The sequence below is a fragment of the Nicotiana sylvestris genome, chromosome 6, assembly GCF_000393655.2.
Source record: "Nicotiana sylvestris chromosome 6, ASM39365v2, whole genome shotgun sequence".
Classification (NCBI taxonomy): Eukaryota; Viridiplantae; Streptophyta; class Magnoliopsida; order Solanales; family Solanaceae; genus Nicotiana; species Nicotiana sylvestris.
In genome coordinates, this window is record NC_091062.1 from 6,204,209 (window position 1) to 6,229,479 (window position 25,271).

The 25,271-nt window shown below is 38.2% G+C and overlaps 1 protein-coding gene across 2 annotated transcripts; it reads right to left on the reverse strand.

Moving 5' to 3' along the window:
* Nucleotides 1-5,553: 5,553 nt before the first annotated feature.
* LOC104229111 (beta-amyrin synthase-like) lies at nt 5,554-24,836 on the reverse strand. Of its 2 annotated transcripts, none has more exons than XM_009781689.2 (19): nt 24,803-24,836; nt 23,603-23,834; nt 10,549-10,734; nt 10,321-10,410; nt 9,942-10,139; nt 9,506-9,590; nt 9,159-9,325; nt 8,793-8,981; nt 8,581-8,694; nt 8,291-8,410; nt 8,092-8,214; nt 7,900-7,998; nt 7,633-7,689; nt 7,464-7,510; nt 7,223-7,366; nt 6,951-7,128; nt 6,634-6,714; nt 6,465-6,548; nt 5,554-5,876 (listed from the first exon to the last, which is right to left on the reverse strand). In XM_009781689.2, exons 2-19 carry the CDS (start codon nt 23,801-23,803, stop codon nt 5,754-5,756), a joined length of 2,286 nt encoding a protein of 761 aa, XP_009779991.1. In that variant the 5' UTR covers nt 23,804-23,834; nt 24,803-24,836; the 3' UTR covers nt 5,554-5,753. The 2 variants fall into 2 exon arrangements, with proteins under 2 accessions (XP_009779991.1, XP_070003975.1); XM_070147874.1 differs by lacking the exon at nt 24,803-24,836 and adding an exon at nt 24,260-24,427.
* Nucleotides 24,837-25,271: the final 435 nt, after the last annotated feature.

Below are 25,271 nucleotides of genomic sequence, written 5' to 3' on the forward strand. Positions count from 1 at the left end.
ATCTATCCAAAAATTAGAACGAGGATGTCAAAATATGCCAAGGGAACGAAGCCCAAACGAAAACAATCAAATAATACAAAAAATCCCGAGATTACCAAAACCCGAAGCCCGGGCCCATATTTCGGAATTCGATAATTTTTACATCAACGGAATCCTTATCCTTTCACGAGTCTATACATATCAAGAACACTAAAATCGGAGTTCAAATGACCCCTCAATCCCTATTTAAAGGCCTCTTAAACTCAAACCTTAATCCCCAAATTTTTAGCCCTTTAATTCCTTTAATTACAGCCTTAATCCATGAAATACTGCCTTAGAAATGAGTTTTAGGCCCAAAATCCTTACCTTAATGAAGTCTCCTTGATTTCTCTCTTCGAAATCGCCCAAAGCTCCAAAATTCGTGCTTACAAGTGAAGAGACGCTCTGAAAATCGCGAAGGAGAAAATATAACATTCTGACCCCAGTCATTTCCGCATCTGCGGTGCTTTAGCCGCATCTGCGCTACCGTATTTGTGGTAAATGAGCCGCTTCTGCGGCTTCCACTTATCTCAGCCAAAACTGCATCTGCAATGCCAATTCCGCATCTACGCCTTCGTAGGTGCGGTCCCCACAACCACATTTGTGTTTCCTGCCTCTCCTGCATTTATCCGCTTCTGCGATCACCTTTTCCGCATCTGTGGCACCGCACCTGCGGTCCCCAAACCACAGGTGCGAAAACACCAGAAGCAGCAAATTTCAGCAGCTGCAATAACATCTCAACTTCTCCGTTAACCAACCGAAATCACCCCGAGGCCCCCGGGACCTCAACCAAAAGCACAAACATATCCTAATACCTTTTTCAAACTTGTACCAATCTTCAAAACACCTCAAACAACATCAAAACACCAAAATCACATCGGATTCAGGCCTAATTTTCTAAAATCTTCCGAATTTCGCTTTTGATCAAAAACCCAACCAAACCACATCCGAATAACCTGAAATTTTGCACACACATCCCAAATGACCCAACAGAACTACTGCACTCTCGGAATTTCATCCCAGTCCCTATATCAAAATCTCGCCTACCAACCGGAGATCGCCAAAATATCAACTTCGACAATTCAAGCCTAAATCTGCTCCGAACCTCCAAAATTCATTCCGATCGCACTCCTAAGTCCCAAATCACCTCCCGAAGCTAACCGAATCGTCGGAATTCACATCCGAGCCCTCTAACACATAAGTCAACATCCGGGTGACTTTTCCAACTTAACATTTTTTAAAAGAGACTAAGTGTCTCAAAGCTTATCAAATCCTTTCCGAATTCGATCCGACCAACCCGATATCACATAATACGGATAAACAAAGCATAAAGAAGCAGAAATGGGGGAAACGGAGCGGTAACTTATGATACGACTGGCCGGGTCGTCACATTATTAGCCTCAAGCCCTTTTGTTTTGTTAAAAAGTACCAGAGGTGGAAATAATATAGAAAAAGAAGTCGAATTTCGATACTCTGGCATAAATATATTTTAAAAGACTTCTTTTTCATTTTTCGAAACTTTTAAGATTAAAAGGTCAGACTATAAAAATTTAGGCGGTTAAGCATAGAAAATTTTGTGATCTTTTAGGAAAATATAATGGGAACGCTCCAAAATTCCATAGAACTAAAAGTCATTTTCAAGTGCAATATTATGATGACTCAAATGAAAGAGGATTATGACACATACTAACACAGATATAGACTTGTGATTTATGAAGTACTTAGATAAAGACATGAAAAAAATTCTAATAAAAATGTATTGTGGTTATTCTATATTTGGATATTTTACAAGACTATATTGTACATTAATTATCAACAAAAACTCCTGCCTCAATCCCCTTAAATCGGGGAAAATATAAAAAATAGTCAGATTTATAATTGATAATTAAAAAATAGTTATAGTTTAAAAAACAATTTTTAACCACTTTTTCATGTAAAGATAAAATCTGAACAAAAACACATTTAAAAATTCGAAAATATTACATCATAAAATGCTGGAGTTCGGATTTTTTTATATTTGAGCTTCTAGCACAATGTGCTGGAATTTCATAATGTATTGAGTTCCAACATAATATGCAGGAGCTACATAATCCCGCATATTATACTAGAACTTTTTGTGTGCTAGAGTTCCAACATATAATATGCTAGAAGTTTATACGTAAGAGCTCCATAATCCTGCATGTTATGCTGAAACTTTTCGTGTTTTAGCAAAATAATGGCTATTTTTCAATGACTTTGCAAATGCTGGCTATTTTTTGATTACCAGTCTGAAAATTGGCTAGCATGTGCTATTTGCACCCTTAAATTGGACTATAGTTGTAATTTAGTGGTTGCACCTTCTCCGATAGACCAAGATATATATAGCTTACGAAGGGTGGTCAATCAAATACCGATCTTAACTAAAAAGTTATATTTTTCATGAAATTTATATTATTTATATATATATATATATATATATATATATATATATATATATATATATATATTTAATTTTGAACATTTTTAAGAAATTTTTAATATCGCCATTGTTTTTACCATGTATCACTTAAAGTTTCACTTTCACAAAATTGTTCTTTAAATTTTATTGTGTAGTACACACACCTCTACTATTCATTAGCATTCCCTTTTTCTTATTTCTTTTATCATCTCCTTATTTTATTAAAACAAATTAAAAATGTCAATATAGCAAGGAAACAAAGGCTTGAGGAATTTTACCTTATTATTAATAAATATCTCATTGGCTATTACCAGTGAGGAGTTACCTAACTTTTATAAGTGCATCTGCAGACAAATTAGGTATAAGTCATTTGCCTCCAAATAAATTTGACCATATGATCCTAGGTTTAATTATTGCAATCCAAACAGTTGACTTTAATAAAACACATTTCCAACTAGATATATAATTTGAGCCTGATATTTGGGTGGGTGAGGGGGGGAGGTGTTGAAGAGAAGGCAATACTAAAAAATTATGATTTTTTTTGGTGTGTGTGTGGGGGTTGGGGGGTGGGGGATGAGTGATCTACAGGGGCAGAGCTATAACACCATGAGCAAGAACGGGTCCGGTCGGACCCAGTAACTTTTATTCAAAATTTGTATTTGTCTTTAAATATTTATCGAAAATGTATAAATTATTAGTTTAGAACTCAGTAACTTAAAAGGATTACAATTCCGAACCCATAAAATTAAAACTCTAGCTCCGACTTTGATGATCTATGCAATTATTTATACAAATTAAGGATTGTTAGTGAATATGATTATTACAACTATTCATTACTGAACTTTACAATCATAAATGTCGTTACACGAGAATAGACAGAGAACTTATTAGGAAGATAGAAAAAAAATAACATAAGATGTGAAATCCTTGTTAACCCTTCTCTCCTCTTGCTTAGCGAACCAACTTCAAGCCTTTATTTTTCTCTAGCAAAATTATTTCTTTTGTAGTTTCTACCGTGCATTAGTTCACTAAATATGTGAAGGAACCAGGAATCCTAGCATGCATGCGAACAGAGGCGGAGTCAGAATTTTAAGTTTATGAGTTCAGGATTTTAATAGTTTAATGTTATTGGATTCTAAATTAATAATTCGTACATATTTAATGAAAATTTTAAGACAAATACAGGGTTCCAACTAAAGCTACTGGGTTCAGCCGAACCCGCTCCCGACACTCTAACTCCGCCCCTGCACGTGGACCATCATATTCCTGAACAATCGCTAAATATAATACTTTTTCCGTTTTAATTTATGTGAAACTATTTTCTTTTTAGATAGTTCCAAAAAGAATGATTTCTTTCCATATTTAAAAACAATTTACATTTATGCAATGATTTATAGCCACACATAATATTTGTGCCTCATTTTATACCATAAATTTAAAATCTTTTTTGTTTTTTTAAACTTGATGTCTAATCAAATAAGTTCACATAAATCAAAACCGATTGAGTATCATTTAAACAAATAATGCGTGAGTACTAGAATACTTTGATATGAATCATTGCCTGTCAATCTGTCACTCGTGGTGGGGCAAGAGTTAATACAGATATAAAGAAAGTATTAAGTGCATGAATGATCCCCGCCGTCCATGTGTCCTTTACTTGAAACCATAAAAATTTGTTGTTCATGTATCATGTGATACTATGTGATTGAAAATTTTCTTGTATGAAAACAACAAAGGGTAGTTGGGGAGGGGAATAATGAGTATTATATTAATTCTCCTTTTTATGGTAGTTACAAGTTGGATGTTGTATTAAATCAACGAAAGAAACCGTTGTACAAGTTTCCAATAATATTACTATGTCTTTTACTAATTTAATATTTATTGATCCGACTAATTCAGATTAATGTGATTAATTTATGCTGCTGCGTAGAGCCTATTAAAGGAGGAACCACGGTTTCTTGCCACTTAGGGGTAATATACTAATAACCTGTTTGGCCAAACTTCTAAAATCTGCTTATTTTGAGAAGTATTTTTTTCAAAAGTACTTTTGTTGAAAATCAGTTTGTGTTTGACTAATTAATTTGAAAAGCACTTTTGAACAACAATTAGTGTTTGATCAAGCTTTTAAAAAGTACTTCTAAGTATATTTTTCAAAAAAGTGCTTTTGCGGAGAAGCTCCATTTTTCTGTTTCTCAAAAACTGCTTCTGTTTCTACTCAGAAGCACTTTTTTTTTCCTTTTAAAAAGCTTGGCCAAACACCTTAACTTTAAAAAAAAAAAAGCTCTTTTGGCCAAGAAAAAAACTTGGCCAAACAGGCTATAAGACTAATAATGTGGTCCATGGTTCTAGTTGGAAAATATACTAAGAAGTAAAAAGGGCAGCGGCCGGACCAAGGGTCTATTGTACGCAGCTTTACGCTGCATATCTGCAAGAAGTTGTTTCCACGGCTTGAGTATACTAGGAGAATAAAAAAAGAAAAAAACTACTCCCTCCGCTCCACAATAAGTGACCAAGTGCGTCAGGTTAATAGTACTCATTGGTCAGACTAATCCAGATTAATTGCGAAAAAAAATAAAAAATAGCCTGATTTACAACTGATATTTGAAAAATAGTCACAGTTTCAAAAGTAATTGAAATTTAACCATATAAAGATAAAATCTCAACAAAAACACCGTTAAAAATCTGAAAAAAGTTCTAACATAATATGCTGAAGTTTGAATTTTTTTCATATGAGATTACAACATAATTGTTGGAGTTCCAACATAATATGCTGGAAGTTTATATGCATCCAACATATTATGCTGAAACTTTCCGTGTTTCAACTAGGGTATTTTTGTCCAAATTTTATCTCTGCATAAAATAGTGATTATTTTTCAATGAGTTTATAAACACTGGCTATTTTTCGATTACCAGTCCGAAAACTGACTAGCCCATGCTATTTTCACAGATTAATCAGATTAGTGATTAGCGATGCTGCATAGAGCCTATTAAAGGAGTTCCCTATCAAAAAAAAATTCATTCTCAAGACTCGAACCCAAAATTTTTTATTAAGGGTTGATCAAAGACATATCTCATCACTAATGTGGTCCATAGTTCTAGTTGTAATTTTCTTAAATCACGAATAATGCATACAAAAATAGCTTAGGCTATGATTTTTGACATTGTTACATCACTTACATTAACACAACAAAAACTAAACTAGATTATTTCTGGAAATTTTTATAAGGATCAAATGGCATACTATATTAGGCAGATTTCTTTCATATCTCTCTTTAGAGAATGCTGCGTTCAAATATATTTAGTTGTTTTGTAATGGTAATACGACATTTTTGCAGTATTCTGCCAAACCCCACATTGGAAATATGTTTCTGTATAAAGCATAGTGCAACATGCAATTCTTCATAGAAACTCCAGTCATTTCCTGCACATATTTATGAAGTAAATCACAAGTCAGATAAAAGCAATTTTTGATAAAACTGGTTTTAGTAATATCTGTTCTTTTAGATATTGAAGGAGAGATTTGGCGTAACTAGTAAAGTTGCTGCCATGTGACCAGGAGGTCACGGGGTTCGAGTTGTGAAAGCAGCCTCTTACAGAAATGCAGGGTAAGGCTGCATACAATAGACCCTTGTGCTCCGACCCTTCCCCGAACCCCGCGCATAGTGAAAGCTTGATGCACCGAGTTGCCCTTGTTCTTTTAGATATTGTTTTGCCAGTCTGAAACAACTTGTTCCTTTATATAAGGTAATCGATATCAATCAAATACGACCAGCTTCTAAACTAGTTTGAGTTGACTATATGAATCATCTATGTCCGTTTTGTTCAATTTGAGTCTATCTCATTCCAATACTTAACAGCTTGATCTTTTAACAGCTGAAGAATTTTTTCCTTTATTTATATTGAAGTGCGTGACCATCTAATCTAAAAACTTAAGTTGTTAGAGAGAACATACTTTTATTTACTTAATTATGTTTTCAACAGTTTAGCTTGTAATTTTCAGAGTAATTACCTGTTGTGGGAAGTCACCATCTTCCAACTGAGAATTAATCAACAGCCTTGCCGCACGGTGTAGGGGCCTCGGATCTCTATCAACCTGTCCAAATGGAGAAGTTGGTAAATAACTCTTTTGAAGAAGAAATTTTTTACTGTGATTGTGAAATAAATTACAAGGAATTCACCTGGCCAGAGTGAATCAATCCCATTAATGCCCATGCAGTTTGTACAAGATTTGAGTTATCTGTTTCAAGTTCTCTGTATACCTATTTTGATCAAATATAAAGCTAAGTCACAGTTGTCTTTTCCACCGTCATCTTTACATTTCCTCCTCTTGGGGAAAAGTTCATGTTAATAGAAACCTTGGCTTAAATTATTCAGTATTGGAATGAAAGGGCTCCAAATGGAGCACGATGCATATATAGATTTAATAACAATGTATAGATTGAGACGTAGCTGTTGTTATTGTTGTTTTACATAGCCTTTTTTGCTTTTACATTACCTTGTCAAGGCAAGAACGATAGCTTTCTCCCCAACCACCATCAGACCTTTGTGTTCTAAGCAGAAATTCAACGCCTTTACGGACAGCTGCACAGTTGCTGTAACTTTTGCCTGCTGCAGCAAGCCCTCCAAGAGCAAACCAGGAAGCATATATGAAGCACACACCCCAGCAACCATACCTGTTGACATGATTAATCATGTCATGTGTATCGATAGAGCAGAAAGGAACTATATGTTGCAAGTTCAAGGGCTCGCACGAGTCATATCATATACCATGAACCATCAGGCATCTGTACATCTTCAAAATACTTAACAGCGTTGTCAATGAAATTGTCAACCTCCTTGGTTCGGTGTCCAGGGTATAGCTTATTAAACAGAACAAGTGCTTGGATTGATGAGCCAGTGCACTCAACATACCTGGATTGACATTTAATCAGTGTGAAGCTGTAAAATGGAGACTAACAATGGGAAAAAATCTAAAGGGAAAGAGAGAAACTAGAGAAATAAATCTTACTCATGCTCAATAACAATGTCTGCGAAAAATTCAATAGGATTGAGCAACTGTCAGATTATAAAACAGAACAAGAAAGTTAATTATTCAGGTTCTGGAAGACTCTGTTGAAGGTTTTTAACATCCTTGAAATGAAGCCAATAGACAAAATTCCTATAACGTGAAAAGTTACCTCCAAATACTCTGAGGCCCCCGCAGGCTCCCATACTGATAAACCCCCATTTTTGCTCTGCAATTTTATTTAAATGGTTCTTATTATTACTAGAAATGATTCAAATGACGAGCGACTAAATTCAAAAAAGATGAATTTATAACACAGGTAGACATGTATTGGATTCTCTATTCGGTGTAAGATATAGGTTTCTCTTGGAATTTTTTACAAGCTGAAAAACAACTTCAAAACGACTAATGATTTTAGGACACAATTTTCAGTGTTTACCTGTAAGGAAAGAATAACATTCACAGCGTCATACAGTCCCGCAGGGTCCATTGCATCACCAACTAATTCAGAGGGCATTGTAGAGAAGAGAAGACAGCACTAGAGGGAAATCTTAACATTTTAACATTTTTCATCTTAACATTTTGAGCAATTACAAGAAGTTAAAATCTTATTTCATTGAATAGTAGATACCGTTAATGCCTCGGCAGTGCAATCAGATACTCCCCATCCATGATCTTGATCTGAAAAAGTCCATGATCCTTTTGAGATATGCCGATACATCCCTCTAAAATCACCAGAAGGGTTGTCCTTCACCTAGAAACAAGTCACATACATTAATAAGGTCCATATTTTGAAAGAGTTGTTATGCTCATGATTTAGACATCCAAACCTGAGATTTCTTTATAAAGTCATGTCCTTTTCTAAGAGTATCTGATATCTCATGATTCATCTCACTAGCCAATAGTGCTTGAATAGCAAAGGTAGTATCCCATAGTTGACTACCAAGACCCTGCAATCCGATGACAAATACTCGCCAATTTCAATAACAATTGTTTGCATCACTTCAAAATAGGAAAAGGGGGATGGAGTTTTTATTTCACGAACACACGTTAAGTGTAAAAGAGATCCTATTTTTAGCTCATTGTGGTTAGTAAAATAATACAATTCAGATCTACCAACCTGCATTTTCATTCCATCTTCAGCTACCCAAAAATAATCTGGGATCCTAGCAAGATGTTTTTTGAAACAATCGCCTTTGGGATTCTCAACCCAACAAGCAAGCATGCATAATACCTACACAATCCAAGTGTTACATTAGTGTCTAACAATTGAAGTCATTAACAAAATACAGGTAATTTTGTAATCTGTTCAAAATGAATTAGTTTCCATACTTTTTCCACACATCCGATTGTGATGTATCGACTACTCTCGTCTTCATAATGTATGTGTTTCATGGTAACTTCAAGAGCTTTATTTCTCAGCTTGTTGAAAGGCCAACGAGTCAATAGAGGCTCGGTACATATGTAGAGACTGTCCCACATCAAATCTTGAACCAATGGATGGGGGTAATAGAGATCCTCCTACAGAAACAACTTTGTATTTGAGCATTTGTAGAAGATGGTACAATGTAGACACTAACTTCAACACTGAGGACTCATTTGGTCCGTAGACAAAGTTATACAGGGATAAATAATATCAAATTCTATCTCGAGATTATTTTTCTAATCTCGGTAACCAAAGACCCTTAATAGTCATACCTTTGCACATAAATGGCGAACTTTTTTCCAGTTAATCTCACGGTATGGTTGATCATATAACTCTTCCCTCAATTGCAAAACGAGAGGTGTGATTGGACCAACAAATCTCTTCCCATAGAGATAAGACATCGGCATGTAGACCATTCGAGTGTAACACCACATTTTTGCTACATTAAATATAAGAATCAAGATACTTGGTAGATCGATTGATAGACACTTGTAAAAAAAATGGCATCACCAGAAAACATTGCGTAGCAAATCTTGTAAATTAATATCTACAATAAAATGAACTGAAAATTTTAGGATGTGTACTTATGCATGAGCAATAAAGAAAAAGATTGACCAACCTGGATGCATGGGAAGAAAGGATGGAAGAATCCAAAATTCGGGTGGCATTGGATTAGTTCCTAACCACTCAAAAACTCCAAGAATCTGAATGAAAGAAGGAAGATTTATCAGCAACAAGAAAGCATTAACATAACTCTACAAGGTTTAAATGTTATAATTTACTGAGTATTATACACTAACCATAAAAAGGATTTTTTACAGAATTAGGTCACCTAAATGATAACTACAAGTAACTGTCCACAATAAGTGCAGGGGCGTATGTAGCATATAACCAATAAGTTTAAATAAGTGGGATTAGTAACGTAGAAAATAAGATCGGTTACCTGCTCCAACAAGTTAATACACACTGATAGAGTAAAATTTCTGTATATAACTTATATCCTACTATAATATACAGTCGTCTAACAATTACTCCATTAGGGTATTTAATCATACCGAGAGCCATGTTTTTCCCCACGAAGGAATCACAGTGACGCTACCATGATCAAGAATCCATTTCCTTGCTCTACCACAAGCATTGTTCTCACCACCATCTGGTCCTTCTCCAAGGATCCTCATGCAAATATAACTCAGAGCTGTACAGAACATTGTACTGTGACCTTCTATGTGCAAACCCCATCCACCATCTTCATTCTGAAGTCAGTAATTCAGAAATGAGTTTAACTTCTATGCACTAACAGTCTATACTATCTAAAAGGTAAAAAAAATTTATATTATCAGCGTATATAAGTTAAATATTTACTTAAACTATATGGGAATTTGCAAAGCAAACTTGGGTAGAATGATATACTCATTGAAACATTAAGTCAAGCACCTGGTGACAATATATATATCGAAGAATCTCCCTACGATGCTCAGCTGGGAAAACAATATTAAGATGGCCGGTGATGTACATACATATAACCTGAATTTTGGGTCCCAAGAAAATGAGCAAAGAATTAGCTTTAGCATATCCATGGTTCAATTAAAGAAAGGTAAAAATACAACACTATCTGAAGAATAAAAATTGATTACATAATTTAAGTACAAATGAAAAACTTACAAGAGGTGGAAGAAAGAATAAAGGACCGCCATTTTCAGCAGGCCAATGACCATCACTAGCTTGTAATGCTGAAAAGAAATGAACAGCTCTACGCAATGCAGTTGTGGCAACTTCATCTGTAATTTCTTCTCCTTCTTCTACTTTTACTGCTGGAATTTTCTGTTTGAAATTCTTCTCTCCAAGAAACTGCATCCATATGTGTATTTAAGAAGCTATATGTAACAAGAATTCACTCTCTTTCGATTTAGGCATAATACATAAACACGCCCTCAAACTTGGCCATAACTGCAAATACGCCTTCCAACTTTGGATATGCACAATTAGGCACCTCAACTTAGCTCCATTTTGCCAGTTGAACATTCCAACTTACAAAATAAGCATCTAGATACCTCCAAAATTTATGTGTCATGTCAGTGCCACATCAGCATTTGTGTTACGTGTTCAACTTTATATAAGTTGAGGTGTCTACGTGTACGCACTCAAAGTTGGATAGTATACTTGCCAACTAAGGCCAAATTTGAGGGCTTATTTATGTATTATGCCTTCAATTTATATGTCATACTTTATGTTTCTCGTCCTACAAAGAATATTCACTTTTTATATTTAGTAGTAAGTCTTTAATTCCAACCTCTCACATGACATATTTAAGACTACTAGTTTTAGTATACGCAGGATGCGCGTGAATTCTGTCACAATGAATATAAATTTATTTTAAAAATATAACGACTCGGCGAGTCGTTTCATGAGTTACCGTCCCGTTTCTGCTTCTTTATGTGTTGTTCAGTTGTATTATGTGGTATCGGGTTGGTTGGTTCGGAGTGATTTTGTAGAGAAATGAGACACTTAGCCACTTTTGAGTAAGCTTAAGTTGGAAAAGTCAACCGGATGTTGACTTATGGGTAGAAGGTCTCGGATGTGAATTCTGATTGTTCGGATAGCTTCGTCAGAAGATTTGGGACTTAGGAGCATGATCGGAATGTATTTTGGAGGTCCGTGGTAGATTTAATCTTGAATTGGCGAAATTGAAATTTTGGCGTTTTCCGGTCGGCACTGAAAATTTTGATATCGGGGTCGAAATGGAATCCGAAAATTGGAGTAGGTCCACTGTGTCATTTGTGACGTGTGTGCAAAATTTCAGGTCATTCGGGTGAGATTTGCTAGGTTTTTGCATCATTTGCGGAATTCAGAAGTTTGGAAATCCTTAGGCTTGAATCCGATGGTGATTTGACGTTTTGATGCTGTTTTGAGTGTTCTGAAGGTTGGAACAAGTTTGAATGATGTTATGGGATGTGTTGGGATGTTTGGTTGAGGTCCCGAGGGCCTCGGGTGAGTTTCGGGTGGTTAACAGATCATTTTGGACTTTGGAAAGATAGCAATTTTTTTGGTATTTTTGTTGCAGAGATTTGTTCTTCGCGTTCGCGAAGGTATGGCCAATGGAACGATCGCGAACGCGAGGAGTTGAACGCGTTCGCGAAGAGGAAAGATGGAGCAGCTGGACCCCTAGGATTTCTTCTACGCGTTCGCGAAGGGTCTGGCAGGTGAAGCTATGCATTCGTGAGAGGATACTCGCGTTTGCGAAAGAGGAAAGTTGAGCAGTGGATTTTTGTGCTTCACGAACGCGAAGAAGGACGCACCTAGGCAGAATCTTTAAGTTCAAAAATAAGGGTTTAGTTCATATTTTCAAAAACTCATTAGAGAGCTCGGGAGAAGGCGAATTTAGAGAGGATTTTTAGAGGAATGATTGGGGTAAGTATCCTTCACTTGTTTTGGGTTAAATTCCATAATTATTTCTTGATTCTTAACATTTAATTTGAGAATTTGGGGTAAAATTGGAGAAAATGCAAGAAAATTTAGAGAATGAATTTTTGGGATTTGGATGACATTTTGACGTCGGATTTTGATGAATTTGATATGGGTAGACTCGTGAGTGAATAAGTTATTCAATTTTGTGATTTTTATTTGATTTCGAGACGTGGGCCCGAGGGTCGGGTTTGACCAATGTCGGAATTTTTGAGTAACTTTGATAATTTCCGTATGGGTTTCATTCCTTTAGCGTATGTTGATGATAATATACTTATTTTTGTTAGATTCGGGGAATTTGGAGGCCGAATCAAGAGGCAAGGGCGTCGCGGGATAGAGTTTGGTTTGGTTTGAGGTAAGTAACGCTTCCAAACTTGGTTCTGAGGGTTCGAAACCCCGAACTATGTGTTCTATGATTACTATTGAGGTGACGCAAATTCCAAGTGACGGGCATATAGGCGTGCACCATGAGAATCGCGGTCGGGATCATTCCATGGCACCGCTTAGTGACTCTTTCTTGCTGATATATGTGTTGTGATTATGTGATTAAGTTAATGAGCTGTAAGTCATGCTAATTATCATGTTAAGGCTTCACACCGATACTGTTGAGACCCGAGAGGTCATTTCTTGCTATCATATCATTAGCTTCATTGATATTATGTGCTCAGTCATGTTCATGCATTTTATATCATGCCACAGTATCGATTATTGTTATTTGGCACATCATATCATTGTTCGGGATAGTATCATGATATTGTGAGCCCGTGTGTGTGAGACTGGAGAGTAATGACTAAGTGAGGCTGAGAGCCTAATTGTGAGTGACAGTTATGGGATCGGGCTGCATGCCGCAGCGGTTATGTTGATGATTATGATAGCGGTTTGGCTGTAGGAGCCCCTCCGGAGTCTATAACACACCCCCAATGAGCGCAGTTGATGATATTGAGGGATGTATCTTCCCTGGACATAGATCTTGTCCGAAGTATTTATACTGGAGATGGATCTTCTCCATAAGGCTGGAATGGCATTCCTCGGTACCGGATGACTGCAGTCAGGTGATGTGTATATATGCCAGGATGGATCTTCCCTGGGTCGGATGGCCATATACAATACCTAGTGGTTGAGCACTTGTGAGAGGAGGTACACGAAACATTAATCATGCTATCTGTGCATTGGTATATAGAGATTTTCCTAAGATTTATACTCTGTACTGTTCAGGCTGTATTTATTTACTGTTGAGTTTTTACTTGAACTGCAAGCATGTCTACTTTTCTGTACAGTTTAATTGTATTACCTGATGAGGTTTGGTTCGTCACTACCTATCAGTCCATAGTTTGGACTTGTTACTTACTGAGTTGGTATACTCACGTTACCCCCATGTACCTTATCTGCAGATCCAGGTATCTCGAGCCACGGTAGCGGTTGCTGATCATTTCAGTTGTGGACTTTTCTTGGAGATAGCGAGGTAGCTGCCGGCGATCGTAGTCCCGCCTTTCTCCTTCCTTATCTTCCTCTTAGTGTATTTGTTGGTTATTCTCAGACTATGTTAGTTTTGTTTTATTTCGAGCAGTTGTAGTATTCTGCTCATGACTTAGTGACACCCGAGGTCGGGCTTGTATTTTTCCAATTTATTGAATTTAACTTTATATCTTTATCGGATTTTAGTTGAAAAATAGTTTTCCTTAAGTTTTTAAATGAAATTTGGATTATATTTTGAAATAAGTTGGCTGGCTTAGTTTCACGATAGGCGCCATCACGACCAGGTCGGTTTGGGGTCGTGACAAGTTGGTATCAGAGCTTAGGTTACATAGGTCTCACGAGTTATGAGAAGGTTTAGTAGAGTCTCGCGGATCGGTACAGAAACGTCTGCACTTATCCTCGGGAGGCTACAGAACCTTTAGGAAAAACTTCACATTCTTGAATTCATGTCGTGTGAATCTGTTGATTCTAGTACTAAACTTCTGTTATTCTATTCTCTCACGGATGGTGAGGACACGTGCTACCGGTCAGGACAGAAGGCCACCAGTACCACCAGTTAGGGCCACTAAAGGCCGAGGACACGACCGAGGACGAGGTAGGGGCAGGGGTATAGCCCGTACAGCAGCTAGGGCCGCACCTGTAGATCTACCAGCTGCCCCAGTTCATGATCAGGCTTCAGCAGGGGATGCTCCAATAGTACCAGTTCAGGCACCGACTGTGCCTATTGTTATTCCGGGTCTCTAGAAGACCTTGGCTCAGATTCTGACCGTGTGCACCAGTTTTGCTCAGGCGATCGCAATTACTACTACAACAGCTACTTCTCAGGCTGGGGGAGGCACTCAGATTCCTGCCGCTCGTACACCTGAGCAGGTTGTGTAGGGACTCCAGACATCGAAGGCACCACCAGCCCAACCGGTTGAACCTGCTCAGGATTATGTGGTTCCAGTTATGCCTGATGATGAGCAACGTCGATTGGAGAGGTTTGGTAGACTTCAGCCTCCGACTCTTAGTGGTGCAGATGCCGAGGATGCCTAGGGTTTCTTGGACAAGTGTTAGAGGATGTTACATACAGCGGGTATTCTGGAGACTAGTGGGGTCTCATTTACTACTTTTTAGTTTTTTGGAGCTGCCTTGACTTGGTGGGAGGCTTATGAGAGGCATAGGCCTGTTGGTGCAGCGCCCCTTACCTGGCAGTAGTTCTCCGCTCTCTTCTTGGATAAGTATGTGTCGTAGTCCCGCAAAGAGGAGCTACGCAGGCAGTTCGAGCAGTTATGTCAGGATGATATGACTATGACGCAGTATGAGATAAGGTTTTCTAAGTTAGCCCATCATACTGTTTGGTTGGTTCCTACAGACAGGGAGAGAATCAGGAGATTCGTGGATGGTCTCGCTTATCATCTATAGATTCTTATGACCAGAAGGAGGGTGTCTGCGCTTCTTTTGAGGAGGTGGCTGACATTGCTCGAGAGATAGAGTCGGTTCGCTGCCAGTAGCGAGTTGAAAGGGAGGCCAAGAGGCCTCGGGGATCTGGTAGTTTTGGTGGTGTTCCTTGTGGAGGTCAGTTTCAGCACGGTAGAGGCCGTCCATTCAAACATGCTCAGCCAGCCCGTTTGGGCTACCGTGATGGATTATCTGGCCATGGTTATCATAGTTCACATCAGGGTCACTCATCTCTCAGTGCCCTTCCAGCTCAGAGTTTGACTCAGGCACCATCAGTTCAAGGCTCATCCATGCCTAGTTCTTCTAGTGGGCATCTCGGTGCTCGGGGCTCCCTTCAGTCCCCACCGCCATTTGCTGGGAGAGGTTGCTTTGAGTGTGGAGATTTGGGTCATATCAAGAGGTTCTGTCCTCGTCTTACGGGAGGTTCATCCCAGCAAAGGAGTCAGCCTTCGGCTTTAGCACCAGTTACTTCCCCACCCGCCCAGCCAGCTCGGGGTAGAGGTCAGTCAGCTAAGGGTCGCCCTAGAGGGGAAGGTCGATTAGGTGGTGGTCATACCCATTTCTATGCCCTCCCAGCCAGACCAAATGTTATTGCTTCAGATGTTGTGATTACAGGTATTGTCTTCGTATGACGCAGAGATGCCTCTGTATTATTTGACCCCGGTTCTACTTTTTCATATGTGTCATCATATTTTGCTTATTATTTGGACACGGCCCGCGAGTATCTTATTTCATCCATTCTACTCTGGTTGGCAATACTATTATTGTGGATCGTGTATATCGGTCGTGTATGGTAACTATTGGGGGTTTGGATACCCGAGTGGATCTCTTGTTGCTTAGTATGGTTGATTTTGATATGATATTGGGCATGGATTGGTTATCTCCGTGTCGTGCTATTTTGGACTATCATGCTAAGATAGTGACATTGGCTATGCCGGGGGTGCCACGGATTGGGTGGTGAGGTTCGACGGATTATGTTCCAAGTAGAGTAATTTCATTTTTGAAGGCCCAACGGATGGTTGGGAAGGATTATCTTTCTTACTTAGCCTTCGTGAGGGATGCCAGTGCAGAGGCTCCTACTATTGATTCAGTTCCGGTAGTGAGGGACTTTCCGGATGTGTTTCCTGCAGACCTGTCGGGCATGCCACCGGACAGGGATATTGACTTTGGTATTGATTTGGTGCCGGGCACTCAGACCATTTCTATTCCACCGTATCATATGGCACTGGCGGAGTTGAAGGATTTGAAGTAGCAACTTCTGGAACTCCTTGATAAGGGGTTTATTCGGCTTAGTGTGTTGTCGTGGGGTGCGCCTGTTCTATTTGTGAAGAAGAAGGATGGCACTATGAGGATGTGCACTGATTATAGGCAGTTGAACAAATTTACAATCAAGAACAAGTATCCTTTGCCTCGTATTGATGGTTTATTTGACCAGCTTCAAGGAGCAAGGGTGTTCTCTAAGATTGATCTCCATTCAGGGTATCACCAGTTGAAGATCAGAGACTCGGACATTCTTAAGACAACTTTCAGGATCTGATATGGTCATTATGAGTTCCTTGTGATGTTTTTTGGGCTAACCAATGCCCCAATAACATTCATGCATTTGATGAACATCGTGATTCGAACATATCTCGACTCGTTTGTTATTGTATTTATTGATGATATTCTAGTATACTCGCGTAGTCAGGAGGAGCACGCGGAGCATCTGAGAGCGGTATTGCAACGGTTTAGGGAGGAGAAGCTTTATGCAAAGTTCTCCAAGTGTGAGTTTTGGCTCAGTTCAATGGATTTCTTGGGGCATGTGGTGTCCATTGAGGGTATTCAGGTTGATCCGAAGAAGACATAGGCGGTTCTGAGTTGGCCCAAACCGTCCTCAGCCATAGAGACTCGCAGCTTCCTTAGGTTTTGGTGGGCTATTACCGTCGGTTCGTTAAGGGATTTTCATCTATAGCATCATCCTTGACCAAGTTGAATCAAATGGGTGCGCCTTTCATGTGGTCGGATGAGTGTGAAGCGAGATTTCAGAAGCTCAAGACTGCCTTGACCATAACTTCAGTGTTAGTTTTGCCATCGGCTTCAGATTCATATACAGTGTATTGTGATGCTTCTAGAGTTGGTATTGGTTGTGTGTTGATGCAGGAGGGTAGAGTGATTGCTTATGCTTCTCGTCAGTTGAAGCCCCATGAGAAGAACTACCTTATTCATGATCTAGAGTTGGCTACCATTGTTCACGCGTTAAAGATTTGGAGGCATTATATGTATGGTGTGTCTTGTGAGGTGTTTACTGATCATCGTAGCCTCCAACACTTGTTCAAGCAGAAGGATCTCAATTTGAGGCAACGGAGATGGTTGAAGCTGCTAAAGGATTATGATATCACTATCTTGTATCATCCGGGGAAGGCCAATGTAGTGGCCGATGCCTTGAGTAGGAAGGCGGTGAGTATGGGCAGTTTGGCGTATATTCTTATTGGGGAGAGACCTCTTGTAGTTGATGTTCAGGCCCTGGCCAATCGGGTTGTGAGGTTGGATAATTCGGAGCCCAATCGGGTCTTAGCTTGTGTGGTTTCTCGGTCTTTCTTGTTTGATCGCATCAGAGAGCGCCAATATGATGACCCTCATTTGCTTGTCCTTAAGGATAGAGTTCAGCACGACGATGCCAAATATGTGACTATTGGTGATGATGGGGTATTGAGGATGTAGTGCCGAATATGTGTGCCCAATGTAGATAGGCTTCGGGAGTTGATTCTGGAGGAGGCCCATAGCTCGTAGTATTCCATCCATCCGGATACTGTGAAAATGTATCAGGATTTGAGACAGCATTATTGGTGGAGGAGGATGAAGAAGAATATTGTGGGATTTGTAGCTCGGTGTCTCAATTGTCAGTAGGTGAAATATGAGCATCAGATACCGGGTGTCTTGCTTCAGCGGTTAGATATTCCAGAGTGGAAGTGGGAGCGGATTCCCATGGACTTTGTAGTTGGTCTCCCACGGACTTTGAAGAAGTTCGATGCTATTTGGGTGATTGTGGATCAGCTGACCAAGTCCGCGCACTTCAGTCCTGTGTGTACTACCTATTCTTCAGAGCGATTAGCAGAGATTTATATCCGAAAGATTGTTCGCTTGCATGGTGTCCCAATTTCCATCATTTCAGATAGAGGTACTCAGTTCACTTCGCAGTTTTAGAGGGCCGTGCAGCGAGAGTTGGGTACTCAGGTCGAGTTGAGCACAACTTTTCACCCTCAAACGGACGGGCAGTCCAGACGCACTATTTAGATATTGGCGGACATGTTGTGCGCTTGTGTCATTGATTTTGGGGGATCATGGGATCAGTTTCTACTGCTCACAGAGTTTGCATATAACAACAGTTTTCAGTCGAGTATTCATATGGCTCCATATGAGGCTTTATATGGGAGACAGTATAGATCTCCAGTTGGTTGGTTTGAGCAGGATGAGGCTAGGCTTTTGGGTACAGACTTGGTGCAGGATGCTTTGGACAAGGTGAAGGTGATCCAGGAGCAGCTTCGTACAGCGCAGTCAAGACGAAAAATTTATGCTGACAGGAAGGTCCGTGATGTGTCATACATGGTTGGGGAAAAGGTTCTACAGATGGTTTCACCCATGAAGGGCATTATGAGATTTGGGAAGAAGGGTAAATTGAGTCCTCGGTTCATTGGGCATTTTGAGGTGCTTCGGAGGATTGGGGAGGTGGCTTATGAGCTTGCCTTGCCACCTAGTTTGTCAAGTGTGCACCCGGTATTTCATATTTCTATGCTCCGGAAGTATATTGGCGATCCGTCTCATATCTTGGATTTTAGCACGGTTCAGTTAGACGGTGATTTGACTTATAATGTGGAGCTAGTGGCTACTTTGGGGCGACAAGTCCGAAAGTTGAGATCAAAGGATATAGCTTCAGTGAAAGTGTAGTGGAGAGGTCAAACCGTAGAGGAGGCTACCTGGGAGACCAAGCGGGAGATGCGGAGCAGATATCCTCACCTATTTGAGGCTTCAGGTATGTTTCTTGACTCGTTCAAGAATGAACGTTTGTTTAAGAGGGGGAGGATATAACGACCCGGCCGGTCGTTTCATGAGTTACCGTCCCGTTTCCCCCATTTCTGCTTCTTTATGTGTTGTTCAGTTGTATTATGTGGTATCGGGTTGGTTGGTTCGGGTTCGGAGTGGTTTTATAGAGAAATGAGACACTTAGTCTATTTTGAGTAAGTTTAAGTTGGAAAAGTCAACCGGATATTGACTTATGAGTAGAAGGTTTCGGATGTGAATTCTGATGGTTTGGAAAGCTTCGTCAGGTGATTTGGAACTTAGGAGCATGACCGGAATATATTTTGGAGGTTCGTGGTAGATTTAGACTTGAATTGGCGAAATTGAAATTTTGGCGTTTTCCGGTCGGCAGTGAAAATTTTGATATCGAGGTCAGAATGGAAACCCGGGAATTGGAGTAGGTCCGTTGTGTCATTTGTGACATGTATGCAAAATTTCAGGTCATTCGGGTGAGGTTTGCTAGGTTTTTAAATCATTTGCGGAATTCGGAATTTTGGAAATCCTAAGGCTTGAATCCGATAGTGATTTGAGGTTTTGATGTAGGTTTGAGTGTTCCGAAGGTTGGAACAAGTTTGAATGATGTTATGGGATGTGTTGACATATTTGGTTGAGGTCCCGAGGGCCTCGGGTGAGTTTCGTGTGGTTAACAGATCATTTTAGACTTTGGAAAGATAGCAGATTTTCTGGTATTTTTGTTGCAGAGATTTGTTCTTTGCGTTCACGAAGGGGAGCTCGCATTCGCGAAGGTATGGCCAGTGAAGGACCGTGAACGTGAGGAGTTGAACGCGTTTGCGAAGAGGAAAGATGGAGCATTTGGACCCCTAGGATTTTTTCTACGCGTTCACGAAGGGTCTGGCAGGTGAAGCTACGTGTTCGCGAGAGGGTACTCGCGTTCGCGATAGAGGAAAGTTGAGCAGTGGATTTTTGTGCTTCGCGAACGCGTCTTTGACCGCGTTCGCGAAGAAGGGCGCACCTGAGCAAAATCTTTAAGTTCAAAATAAGGGTTTAGTTCATATTTTCAAAAATTCATTAGAGAGCTCGGGAGAAGACGAATTTAGAGAGGATTTTCAGAGGAGTGATTGGGGTAAGTGTTCTTCACTTGTTTTGGGTTAAATTCCATAATTATGTCTTGATTCTTATCATTTAATTTGAGAATTTGGGGTAAAAATTGGAGAAAATGGAAGAAAATTTGGAGAATTGATTTTTGGGATTTGGATAACCTTTTGACGATGGATTTTGATGAATTTGATATGGGTAAAATCGTGAGCGAATGGGTTTTCCAGTTTTGTGATTTTTATTGGATTCCGAGACGTGGCCCGGGGGTCGGGTATGGCCAATTTCTGGATTTTTGAGTAAATTTTATAATTTCGTATGAGTTTCATTCCTTTAGCGTATATTGATGATAATATACTCATTTTTGTTAGATTCGGGGCATTTGGAGGCTGAATCAAGAGGCAAGGGCGTTGCGGGCTAGAGTTTGGCTTGGTTTGAGGTAAGTAACGCTTCTAAACTTGGCTTTGAGGGTTCGAAACCCCAAACTATGTGTTCTATGATTACTATTGAGGTGACGCAAATGCCAAGTGACAGGCGTGTGGGCGTGCACCGTGAGAATCACGGCCGCGATCATTCCATGGCACCGCTTAGTGACTCTTTCTTGCTGATATCTGTGTTGTGATTATGTGATTAAGTTAATGTGCTGTAAATCATGCTAATTATCATGTTAAGGCTTCACGCCGATACTGTTGAGACCCGAGAGGTCGTTTCTTGCTGTTATATCATTAGCTTCATTGGTATTCTGTGCTCAGTCTTGTTCATGCATTTTATATCATGCATGAGTCTCGATTATTATTATTTGGCAAATCATATCATTATTCGGGCTAGTATCATGACATTGTGAGCCCGTGTGTGTAAGACTGGAGAGTGATGACTAAGTGAGGCTGAGAGCCTTATTGTGAGTAACAGTTATGGGATCGGACTGCACGCCACAGCGGTTATGTTGATGATTATGATAGTGTTTGGGCTGTAGGAGCCCCTCCATAGTCTGTAACACACCCATAATGAGCGTAGTTTATGATATTGAGGGAAGGATCTTCCCTGGACATGGATCTTATCCGACGTATTTATACCTGGAGATGGATTTTCTCCATAAGGCTGGAATGGCCTTCCTCGGTACTGGATGACTGCGGTTAGTGATGTGTATATATTCTGAGATGGATCTTCCCTGGACCGGATAGCCATATACAGTACCGAGTGGTTGAGAACTTGTGAGAGGAGGTATACGGAACATTGATCATACTATCTGTGCATTGGTACATAGAGATTTTCCTGAGCTTTATACTCCATACTGTTCAGACTGTATTTATTTATTGTTGAGTTTTTACTTGAACTGCAAGCATGTCTACTTTTTTGTACAGTTTAAGTGTATTACCTTCTGAGATTTGATTCGTCACTACCTATCAGTCCATAGTTTGGACTTATTACTTACTGAATTGGTGTACCAACATTACCCCATGCACCTTGTGTGCAGATCCAGGTATCTCGGGCCACAGTAGCGGTTGCTGATCATTTCAGTTGTGGACTTTCCTTGGAGATAGCGAGGTAGCTGCCGGCGATCGCAGTCCCGCCTTTCTCCTTCCTTATCTTCCTCTTAGTGTATTTGTTGGCTATTCTCAAACTATGTTAGTCTTGTTTTATTTCAAACAATTGTAGTATTTTGCTCATGATTTAGTGACTCCCGAGGTCGGGCTTGTATTTTTTCGCTTTTATATCTTTATCGGATTTCAGTTGAAAAGGTTTTTCTTAAGTTTTTAAATGAAATACGGATTATTTTTGGAAATGAGTTGGCTGACCTAGTTTCACGATAGGCGCCATCACGACCGGGTTAGTTTGGGATCGTGACAAAAAAATATTAAATTATAAAATAAAAGTATAAAAGTGTAAGTTCCTAAATATGATCATAAATATTAATTTTTTATAACTAACTCAATAGTTAAATAAACTATCTTAGAAGTCCTCAATATCAGTAATTCAGCCTAAAAATTGTTCCAAGTTTATAATTTCAGAATTTTAATTTTGCGGGCAAGAACTTTGAAAATCTAAATAATCTTGAAGTATACAACTTACAACATGTAAGCAGGTAACTAATAATCTATGAACTTTAAATAAACACTAAATCAAAGTGCTATAATAAACCAAAAAAAAGACATTAAAAAAACAGAAAAAGAAAAGCAAGCTAGTAATATAATGTACAATTGAAAGCTTTAATACACCCACTCATATTAAATGTATCAAGGATTAAAAATCAAAGAATCTCATAAATTATCTTGTTAATTTTGTGCCTTTTATTATTTTTTGCTCAACATTGATCATAATTATAACAGTGCATTTAAAACTTTTGAAAGTTAAAAGTATAATATTAAATTATATTATTAGTGCAATTGCCTTGTATATTTATAAAAAGTGAACTATCGACGTTATTGTCCAACAACTCGTACCTCTTCTTTCTTATTTTTTTTATTTTTCCTTTATTTTATCATTTATATATAGTTTACGTGTAAGACTTATACAAAGTTCGATATGAATAGAAAAAATAAATTTTAACTTTCTTCATATTTCAAATAAGAAACAAATTAATAAGTAAATTTTAATTAATTTTAAGCTCTAAAATTTTAAAATAATAATTAAATGAAGTGTTTCTTATAATATTTAACATAAATTAAAGGACTTCAAAAAATATATATTTTTGTGTAATAAAGACCAAGTTTGAAATGAAAAGAAAAGATATTAGTTTTACATTTTAGTCCTTTATTGTAGGTAAAAATTATTTCCTAAATAGTATTCTACTGGGGGTAAGAAACTCACGTTTTCTTATTTATTAATATGGTATGATGGCCAAAGTCTAAAAATTAGGACTTCTTACTTAGTCCAATAAGGAAATATTTAATAACCTTCAGTACTTTTAATATAGTATATAGATAAAATATTAAAAAAATAGTTTTTTATTCACATTTTTAAAAATTCAAAGTTACCCTTACTTTCTTAAATTCTGCAGACAATCAAACTAAGACACATAAAATAAAATGGAAGGAATAACTCTTTTAAGTCTAATGTTTCATATCTTATATTTAAGACCGTCGTATCCAAAAGTTTACATTACTTTCTTGAACTTCGTGGGCACTTAAATACAACACATAATTAACTATGATTCGTGATAAATATGTTAAAATATATGTCATATATTTATTTGATTGATATAACATCGGATATGAATAAGTTTATTTACCTGCATTCGCCAAAGAAGATCACCACTAGGCTTGATTTTATAGCGATTGTTCCAAAAATGTTGACGGGCCTCTTCGATCTCGGCCCGTTCTTCTGGGCTTCCAGCATTTGGATCAAAAGCCCATATTTGACGTCCAACGTAGTTGTTTGTGCTGTACAAATATGGCCCATCTTGCCCCTGTGCAATCTTCAATTTCCACATTCTTAATTTCTTCTTCTAACCTTCTAGCTTACTGAGAAAAAATATATAATTAAGAATATGTCAAGACAATATCTTACACCATTAAAACTTACAGTCTAATAGTATCAGTAAGAATCTCACATACAATGTAGGTGATTTTTCGAATTAACAATATGTCAAGACAATATCTTACACCACCAAAATTTAAAATTTTGTGGTATCGGTGAGAATCTCGCACAATATTGGTATGAGTTAAATTTTCATTATTCAGTGGCAGAGGATGTAGACAGCGAAGAATGATCAGTTAAATATGAAAATATAGATTGAATATTAGTTTTTACATATGTATTAAATTTTGAACACGTTTAATGAAATTTCTGGCCTCGCTGGTACTGTCATTGTCCCGTTTCCCCTTCCTTTTCCACGATCTCTTATGTAATGGAAAAAAGATAATTTTTTTTAAAGGATCGTACTAACCCCATGCACAACACCTTTCATTCAAACCATTAGTGTCATTGAAAAGGCTTTAATATATAACCTCTTACGTCAAGCTTCTCCAATCCTAGAAGTATTCTTTTTTCAAAAAAGTATTTTTTTTCGAAGTTGAAGTGTTTGATCAAGCTTTTGAAAGAAAAAAAAAATGCTTTTGAGGAGAAGCGGAAGCAGTTTTGGAGCAGCAGAAAAAAGTAGCTTCTCTCCGAAAGTACTTTTGAGAAAATACACTTATTAGAAGCAGTTTTAAAAGTTTGGCCAAACACTAATTGTTACTCAGAAGTGCGTTTCAAATTAATTAACCAAACACAAATTACTTTTCACCAAATCTACTTTTAAGAAAAACACTTCTCAAAATAAGCTGATTTTTGCAGCTTGGCCAAACAGGCTATACATGTCTAAATAAGGTTTCATGCAAAGTGAAAATGAAGTGATCAAAATAATGCATGGTGAAAAGAATTAAAAAAAAGAAGAAAAAAAAGGAGAGAGATATTATTCAAGAAGGGAAAGATTTCAACAAAGACTCACCAAGTCTTTATTTGTGTGTGTGTGGGGGGGGGGGGGGAGGGGAGGAATGGCAAGAAAGCAATACAAAAAGGACTATAAAGTTTTGTAGGTTTGAAAGAAAACAAATTATGAATTTGTGAGGGCAAAATGAGTGATATATGCAACTATTTATACAAAGTAAGGGCAGTCAGCGGACATTTTGAATTTCAACTTAAGGGAAAATGAGTGATATATGCATTGTTGCAAGTATTTATTTTTGAATTTCACAATCATAGATATCGTCCACGAGAATATGTGGATAACCTAGCATAGGGTATGAAGTCCTATTCGGGAGAAATTTAAAAATAGCCAGATTTACAAGTGGTCATGAAAAAAATAGTCACAGTTTCAAAAGTAATAGAAGTTTAGCCACTTTTTATATAAAGATAAATCTGAACGAAAATACTGTTCAAAATCCGGAAAAATATGAAGGATTGCGTATAGGTGTTCG